The following is a 9,554-nucleotide window of genomic DNA, read 5'->3' as shown; positions in this document are numbered from 1 at the left end:
CAATGACAGGCGCGATAGATGAATGCCAGATGATTGAAATGTAAGCGAGAAAAAGTTTCAGCCTGAAGGCAGGAAGACCGAAGCACAACAGGACAGCGAAGGACTGCTAATCAACCTGGCAGGGCATTGAAATCCTAGTACAGAAAGATCTCCACTACCCCTTCCAACAAGCAAGAAAATGTGTAAATTAGCCAAAGATGGGGATTGTTAAAGATATTTCAGTTTCGATAGAATCATTTTCCTAGTGGAATTAATTTATTATGCTCCTCTATTTTTTTTTTTTTTTTACTAGAATACAGTGAATCTGACAGGACAGCAGTTTTCAGGGGTAAGCTAGCCTCTCTGAAGCCAGACGTGTAAAGGATACACTTGGAGACAAGCGGGAGTGAATTGTGCTTAAAACTGGATGGAAACCATTAGAAGGCTCCCAACCAATCCAATGTCTCATGAAGATGGAGCTCAAAGTAGGGGGTGGTGTGACATTTTCAACCAATCCAATGACTTATAAAGGCAGTGCTCAAAGTAAGGGGTGGTGTCACCTTCCTAAACCAATCCAGCGCGTCATGAAGGCGGACCTCAAAGTAGGGGGCGGTTTCACATTTCTAAACCAATCCAATTCCTCATGAAGTGAGAGTTCATAGTAGGGAGCAGTGTCACCTTTCTAAACCAATCTAATGCCTCATGAAGATGGCGCTCAAAGTAGGGGGCGGTGTCACCTTCCTAAACCAATCCAGCGTCTCATGAAGGTGGACCTCAAAGTAGAGGGTGGTGTCACATTTCTGAACCAATCCAATGCAACAGTATAAAACAATTTAAATTTGTTGCACACGATATACAAAGCAGATTCAGAAAGTCTTCAGACCCCTTTCACTTTCTGCACACTTTACGGAGATTAAATTCTAAATGGATAAATTGACTGTTTTTGACCACCAATTTACACTCAATAACCCATAATTTCAAAGTGTAAGCGTGTTTTCAGAAAGGTTGGCAAAAATTATTGAAAATCCAAAAGTGAAACCTCTCGCCATTCAGCCCAACAAGATTGTCCAAAATACCATCAAGTTGAGATCTGAAGGTCCTTACAAGTTCTACTCTGCACCACACTACTTAGTAATTTACTCCATGTGTGTAGGGTTCTTTGCGTAAAGAACGGAGGAACTAAAGTGGTCTGCACCTCATCGATTGTTGAACACATTTTGGATGAATTGATTCATCTCTTCTCATCCCAACCGACCTCACCAAATGCTCGCTTTTGGCCAAATGGGCACAAATTCCCACACACACATTCCAAAAAGAGTAGGGGATGTTAGAGCCACAAATGGGGACCGACTCCATAGTAATACCTGTGGGTTGTGGAAGAACAGGATGTCCTACAATCTCCTAATTTAGGTGTGATGGTGAGGTGTCCACAAAGCTTTGGTCATATAACGTAGCTACTAGTGTGGATAGTGTTGTTTTTACTGCAAATATGCCATGTTCACTGGCGTAACCTTGTTCGCTGAATATTTTTCTGGAAAATATGCTGCCAACTTCGTGAAACATTCTTTTTTTTCCAGAGCCCCATGATGCTTTGTAAGGTCAGCGTGACATCACAGAGCTGTAGCGACCGCGTGTAGAACTTTCATGTATGCTTACCGTAAGATTGTGGATGGCGTGGCTGATGCTGGGTCACAAGCACATGGCGGGGGGCTGCCTCCCCTCTGGCCACAGTGATGCACGATGCCCCCTCCACCATTTCTAACCTCACTCTAACCAAAGGGAAGCCCCGCTTTTCCACTGGTGGTCATTTCTCATGTTTATGACATTACGATTGTAAGAGGTTTTTCCATAGATTATCATACAAATACGACTAAACCTACACATATTTTGTTATCTATTTTATTATCTTTTAATCAGTGCAAACTTTAAAAATAGTGTTTGAAAATTATTTATAAATAATTACACCGGTGTTAATAAAAATCTTCATACAACTTCAAAAAGGAACTGTTTTAAATAGGCTGCAATTCCAAGAAAGTCCTCTGATATAATCTAAACGAAACCACTCACCATAAGAAAATAGAATATTTTTAGAATATTTAGAAACATTCAATATAATCTCTGACTGAAAACTTAAAACGAAACTCTGCAAATTTCAGTCTTTTTTCTTGCTTACTATATTGTCGTTTTTATCCTCCTCTTCGGAGATGGAGGACTTCTTTCTTTCAGTTTCAAGAATGTTGGCGTTCGTGTCTGGCAATGCTGGATCAGAACATCTCTCCTCGGATTCTTTGACATCATTAGCTGAAGCTGCGCTAGAACTTGTGGGAGACATTTTCCCAGCAGTCAAAACTGAGGTTCCTTTCTCGCTTGACTGCTTCTGCCATCCAAATAATGAGGAGAATAAAAGTGTCTCAAATGCAGCAAATGGAGACATGCTGGGACCACCAATCATCATTCTGACCTGGGGGGATAAATAGATAGATAGATGGATAAATAAATAAACAGAGATTAAAGAGAATGGGAAAAACAAGATTTATGCAGATTTTTTCCCCCCAGATTATTGGTCATACACGTACACATGGGAGGCAGCTAAAAGGACCAAAAGAAGGTAATTCCATGCCAAGTCAGGGAATGGCAGAGTGCAGTAAAGCTTTTTCTTTTATTCCAGGAGACCAAGTCAAGTCAAGTCAAGTTGGGGGAGCATGCACTGGTACAGCATGTTGCCGCACCCACCACACGACGAAACATCTCAGGATCCTGGTTCTCAACCCCCCAGTCAGACACGCGGTCCAGTCCTACCCTCTGGAAATGACCCACTATCTGCCCCAGCCAGGTGTTACGTGCGCGACCCCTTGGTCTGGTCTAGCCACTTGGGTCCCCAACAAGGATGATCTTACGAGCCGGATCACTCTTGGGGAAACGCGCCACATGGCCGTAGCGTAGTGTCTTAACTAACATTCCCTCACAATGCAGGTATTGTGCCTCATTCGGGTCTCCATGAGCAACACAAAGTACCCAAGGATGCTCCAAGGAGACACAGTACTGAAGGAGTCCAGTCTTCGTCTCAGGTCACTACTGGATAGCGTCCATGTCTCGCAACCATATATCAAGACAGGAAGCACCAGGACACTAAAGACTTGGACCTTTGTCCTTTTGCTGAGATATTGGGAGCGTCACACACCCCTTTCCAGAGACCTCATGACCCCTCATTGCTGTCTCAATCCGTCTACTGACTTCATAGGAAGAGTCACTAGAGACGTGAATGTCACTGTCAAGGTAAGTAAACTTCTCAACGAGGTCAACACTCTCTTCACAGACAGACACACTGCTGATGGCCGTGCCCAAGAAGTCATTAAAGGCCTGACTCTTTGGTTTTTATCAGGACACTCGCAAGCCCAGACACTCAGAGTCCTCACTCAGTCTCTCAAAACCCCCAATCAGAGCCCCCTATGACTTTGGGAAGATCACGAATTATGTCATATCATCTACTGTTAAACCGTACTTCTAAAATTTGTATTATTATGCTGTCTTAAGGAATTGTTCTGTTCTGTATATTGTATTGTATTGACCCCCTACTTTCAACACCCACTGCACGCCCAACCTACCTGGAAAGGGGTCTCTCTTTGAACTGCCTTTCCCGAGGGTTCTTCCATTTTTCCCTACAAGGTTTTTATTGGGAGTTTTTCCTTGTCTTCTCAGAGAGTCAAGGCTGGGGGGCTGTCAAAAGGCAGGGCCTGTTAAAGCCCATTGTGGCACTTCCTGTGTGATTTTGGGCTATACAAAAATAAACTGTATTGTATCACAGCATCGTCAGTAAAGTCAAGATCAGTGACTCTCTCTTCACCATCACATGCCCAATGGCCGCTGGACCCCACGACCTTGCCCACCACCCAGTCCATACACGCATTGAACAGAGTAGGAGCAGAACACACCCCTTTCCAGTGACCTCATGACCCCTCATTGCTCTCTCAATCCATCTACTGACTTCATAGGAAGAGTCACTAGAGACATGAATGTCACTGTCAAAGTAAGTAAACTTCTCAACGAGGTCAACACTCTCTTCACAGACAGACAGACTGCTGATGGCCGTGCCCAAGAAGTCATTAAAGGCCTGACTCTTTGGTTTTTATCAGGACACTCGCAAGCCCAGAAACTCAGAGTCCTCACTCAGTCTCTCAAGACCCCCAATCAGAGCCCCCTATGACTTTGCGAAGATCACAGCATCGTCAGTAAAGTCAATATCAGTGACTCTCTCTTCACCATCACATGCCCAATGGCCGCTGGACCCCATGACCCTGCCCACCACCCAGTCCATACAAGCATTGAACAGAGTAGGAGCAGAACACACCCCTTTCCAGTGACCTTATGACCCCTCCATGCTCTCTCAATCCGTCTACTGACTACGTAGGTAGTGTCACCAGACACATGAATGTCACTGCCGAGGTAAGTAAACTTCTATGATGGCGAAGTCGACACTCTCTCCACATACAGAGACACTGCTGATGGCCGTGCCTAAGAGGTCATTAGAGGCCTGGATCTTGGTTTTTATCAGAACACTCGCCAGATCAAACACGGGAAATTCTGCCTGAACCTGATGACGCTGCTTCCTGTTCCAATCGGGGACAAAATCAAGTATATATTTCTGGATTTTTATTAGTCAGGTAGTCCTCCAGTTTCCTCCACAGTACAAAGGTTAGGTCAGGTGGACTCGTGTTACTAAATTGGCCTTAGTGTGTGGATGGGGTGTCTGTGTGTGTGTTTGCTCTGGGATGGATTGGTCTTCCTTTCAAGGGTTTGCTACTGCCTTACCCCCTGTGCTCGCTGGGACAGGGTCCATCACCCCACCACAAACCCTGTTCAGGACTAAGCTAGTTAGTCAATGACTGACTGACAGGTAAATGAAACTGCACATTTTCTTTCCATTCTTTAGTTCAAATACAGGACATGACGCATATCAAAAATGAAACAAAGGCAAAAATACACAATCTGACAAAAGAACAGCTGTACGTCAACGCTTAAGTCACAGTGTGCATACAAGAAAAATGTTTTGTGACTGTAGTAACAAATGTATTAGCGTTCAAGGGAATTACTTTACCGGTGTTTCTTTTAATAGATTGGGCCCAGAACTTTTGACCCTCCAGTGTATGCATAGAAATGTGTATATACAGCACCTTCAAAGTTTTCAAACTCTTTCACTTATTCCACATTTTGTTATGTTGCACCTCAACCTCCCAACCCCAAACCTTCCCTTTATCAATCTAAATCAACAATACCCCAGAATGTCAAGGAGAAAATATTTTTTGAATTTTGTTATAAATTTGAAAAAAATTTCCAAAATCTTCATTTCGCTTGGTCATTTGTGGTCAAAATTTAACATCTTATTAAAAAAATAAAACATCCTCTAACAGGACAATTTAGTAATCAGGCAGGAGAAAAGCTGTTCATTGTATCTTTTAAATTAAATGCCTTGGTGGGAGCATTCTTTAAAAGCAGTCCGTTACAGCCTGGTCAGAGAGGTCAGAGAAAGGATAGAGGTTCATTTTATAAACTAATGAATTTACGTACAGTGTCAATCAATGCATACCTTTTACTCTGGTTGGTTCGTTGGTTTACACCCAAATGATTTCTCTCTATAATAAAAAAAAAAATCTTGGGAGGGAGACTAGGGAGACGAGACGTGATCTTCTCGGAAGACAATCTGACGTCTCCCGCGAGAGACACTTCACGTGTGACGACATTTAAATCAAATTCACGGACATCTAACCTAGCAGTTGTTGGAATGCTTGTGGCAGACACACTTCATATGCTCCTAGCTCTTAAAACAATGACAAGCGACAAGCAGAACATGCAGTTCGCCAGCAGCAGCTGATGATCTGACCGCTCCTCCTTAGCATGCGTTCAGGAAACCCAACCAAAAACGCTGAGCGGCAGAGACACTACAGGCTTTGAAATGATCGACGCGCAGCACGACAAGCAGAACACGCAGTGCGCCAGCAGCAGAGGTAGCAAGCCAGCAGATGATCCAACCACTTATCCTTAGCATGCGTTCAGCCGCCCCCTGTTCACAACGTGAGCAGCATTATACGTCCTGCGTTAAAGAGATTTAACCACGCCCGGGGCCGGAAATTAAGGACAAGTATTGTTTTTAGAAAACTTTTAAAGAAAAAGTGAAAATAATGCATATGTAACAGTTCCCAAGAAAATACACTCTTTACATTGTATATCTGGTAAATCAAACCTGGGGGTGGGCGAGCGGAGCCCCCTAGTATATAAAATAAAAGTCTATTATATTCTGGTTCTTCTTATACTCTGGAAATGACCCTCTATCTGCCCCAGCCAGGTGTTACGTAGGCGACCCCTTGGTCTGGTCTAGCCACTTGGGTCCCCAACAATGATGATCTTACGAGCCGGATCACTCTTGGGGAAACGCGCCACATGGCCGTAGCGTAGTGTCTTAACTAACATTCCCTCACAATGCAGGTATTGTGCCTCATTCGGGTCTCCATGAGCAACACAAAGTACCCAAGGATGCTCCAAGGAGACACAGTACTGAAGGAGTCCAGTCTTCGTCTCAGGTCACTGGATAGCGTCCATGTCTCGCAACCATATATCAAGACAGGAAGCACCAGGACGCTAAAGACCTGGACCTTCGTCCTTTTGCTGAGATATTGGGAGCGTCACACACCCCTTTTCCAGAGACCTCATGACCCCTCATTGCTCTCTCAATCCGTCTAATGACTTCATAGGATAGTATATAAAATAAAAGTCTATTATATTCTGGTTCTTCTTATACCTTTTGAGATGAGCCCCCACCCTTGAAATTTCTGTGCATATAACAATGGTCCATTCTTGTTGCTTATAGTAAATCTGCTGATTTCTTAGTCATCCTTCAGTAAATTTTGTATGTTATATCAGCATTTCTTCTGGTACATTCTTTATTTAATTCACCATCTCAGCATTTTTCCAAAACCAAATCTTATATTTCAGTGTACACTTTGTTGATCTTTATTTCGTTTCCGACATTATTGACCCTTCATACTGTTTCTTTAAGATGAATGCTATGCTACCTTAAAATTATTCTTCCACATATTCTGGGGTACTGAGTGATACTAGATGAGAGGAAAACATTCATTTAAATGATTTTAGTACATGGCTGTAACATAACAAAATGAGTAAAACAGTGAAAGGGTTTGAATACATTCTGACCCTTATTACATCCCCTTTCAAAGGATAAAAGGCAAGCAAACAATAAACACATTTACCTTTAAAACAACGAGACACACAGAATAAATCAACATGAAATGATGCTTGGCAAGTGGGAGGCTTCCTCGTTGCTGAAAAGTGAAAAGCACGGATCCAATCAAGGTCACTTTGGTGGCACTGGAAAAACACAAAGTTCTGTTATATAGCAGCTCTGTATGTATGTGTTCAGCAGATAAATACAATGATTAAAAGGATAAACTGAAAAACAACTTATATTTAACACTAGAATCACCAAACCCTACGAAAAAACTCATAATCCCAGCCCACCTTAAATCCGCTCGCACCTCTCCATCAGCGTCTTTTGTCTTGTAAATGTGTCGATAAGCGCACTTGTTCTGTTATATTTGTACCTTTTGTTAAAGTGCTGATTTGAGATTTGGACTTCACATATTATACACTTCATGTCAAAATGTTGTTGTTAATACTAAAATATGAAAAAAGTTGGTCTTTTAGGTATGTGTTCAACATTTCTTGCATTTCCTGTCATCCTACACAGATCTTTGTAGACGTGGAACACACATGAAATGCATGTGTTCCAAATAACGATATATTATTTACCCAATACAACTCCAGGTACCTCACACCCAGAGAAACAAGGCTTGAGCTGGGAGAGCATTTTGCTCTTTCTGCGGTGGTGGGTGGGATGTGATAAGGAAATATTTTACCTATACAAATACAGATTTGGATAAAACTTAAATAAAATAACTAGTGTGAAACTATTTAACATATAAAACCCAGTTCATTACTTATTGTTAAACAACAACAACATATATTTTTGTAGTTTTAGGATTTAAAGTTAACAGAGCAGAATGTAAATCCTGAATAAATATACACAAATTGAGCACATATTCCTCCACAACAATCATGGTATACGTTACTGCGACCAATGAAATTGCATTTCAAAGTGATGTGTATTTTATACATTTTAAAAAATAACTCTTGCGTTTTATAATGGAGCTTATGAGTATTTGGATCCCATAGTGAAAAAAATCCTTAAAACTTACTTAATGTTTCCACTTTGAAGGAGCAAAGGATTTGATTTAACAAAATGTGCCTTCTGAACTTCAGTGACAAGAAAAGTAATCTGTAAATAATTTTATCACAGATTCTTGGTACGATTTTCTTGTGCAAGGATGTGTTTCTTTTTTAAATGTTCTTTCATTTTAGCCATTGTACTGTGTGTTCATACCAGAATATGTGTGTGTATATATATATATTTATCTATGTATGCATTCATTTATTTTAAGAGCTTCATAGAAAACCAAATTCCCTGATGGGGACAATTAAAGTTCTATCATCATCATTGCGTTTCTTGCTCGCTTCTCTGCTAGCTGTGGGTATCTTAGGTGGACTTATGACAAACCCCGCACTTTGCCAAGTTACATTCTGCTTATTATCCAGCTTTTGCTTCTGTGGTTCTGTTTCTTCAGCATTTATGTTCTATCATGGCTTGTAAAACCAGAGAGATGCTGGCTTAAACGGTATGACTATTTTTTTCAAAATGGCATCTACGTTTCGTTAATGCAATCGGTTTTGTCATTTCAAGATTCACGCTGAGCTGAAGTGTAGTGAAAAGAATAGAAAGGATCCAAAGTGCTTTGCAAGACTAGCAATAAATCTGGACTGATTACACTGCATTGTAATTTTAATGAAAGCATTTGATTTTTTTTGTTTTTGTTATCGAATTATTATTGGCCAAGAATAAGACAGTTATGTAATATACATTCAAATGTCCATAAAACGAGACCAAAAAAAAAAGTTTAAGGACCAATGTTTTAATGCATCAGTTTTTCAAGCAAGTTTTATTCAGTGTGTAAAACCAGCAAATCCCAACTATTGTGATACTGTACAACAGCAAAATACAGCAAAAAAGACTCCAAACCACATTACAACCAAAATTTCATCCTACCAGCCTGCATTGCTAACTATATGTTCTGTTAAATATTTGGTTTAGAGAGGGAAAAAAAACAAATTTCTAAATAAGTTTGTGGATATATACACACGCACAGTGCACCCGGAAAGCATTCACAGCACATCACTTTTTCCACATTTTCTTATGTAACAGCCTTATTCCAAAATAGATTAAATTCATTTTTTTCCTCAGAAATCTGCACACAACACCCCATAATGGCAACGTGAAAAAAGTTTACCTGAGGTTTTTGCAAATTTATTAAAAATAAAAAATCTGAAAAATCCCATGTACATAAGTATTCACAGCCTTTGCTCAATACTTTGTCGATGCACCTTTGGCAGCAATTCCAGCCTCAAGTCTTTTTAAAAATGATGCCACAAGCTTGACACACCTATCCTTG

At 40.9% G+C, this 9,554-nt stretch overlaps 1 protein-coding gene across 2 annotated transcripts in view; it reads right to left on the bottom strand.

Annotated features, from left to right (window-relative positions):
* Positions 1-263: 263 nt before the first annotated feature.
* The window catches only part of tmem38b (transmembrane protein 38B), a 58,310-nt gene continuing 49,019 nt past the window's right edge, over positions 264-9,554 (bottom strand). For both annotated transcript variants that reach the window (XM_039759715.1, XM_039759716.1), the window contains exons 5-6: positions 7,242-7,359; positions 264-2,440 (exon numbers count right to left, since the gene is read on the bottom strand). In XM_039759715.1, coding sequence (XP_039615649.1) covers positions 2,132-2,440; positions 7,242-7,359 — 427 coding nt within the window. In that variant the 3' untranslated portion in view covers positions 264-2,131. The remainder of the gene's footprint in view (positions 2,441-7,241; positions 7,360-9,554) is intronic.

This window comes from Polypterus senegalus, chromosome 7 (assembly GCF_016835505.1).
Source record: "Polypterus senegalus isolate Bchr_013 chromosome 7, ASM1683550v1, whole genome shotgun sequence".
In the NCBI taxonomy this organism is placed as follows: Eukaryota; Metazoa; Chordata; class Cladistia; order Polypteriformes; family Polypteridae; genus Polypterus; species Polypterus senegalus.
The sequence above is the reverse complement of the archived record's forward strand: the minus strand, read 5'-3'. Positions and strand labels throughout refer to the sequence as shown.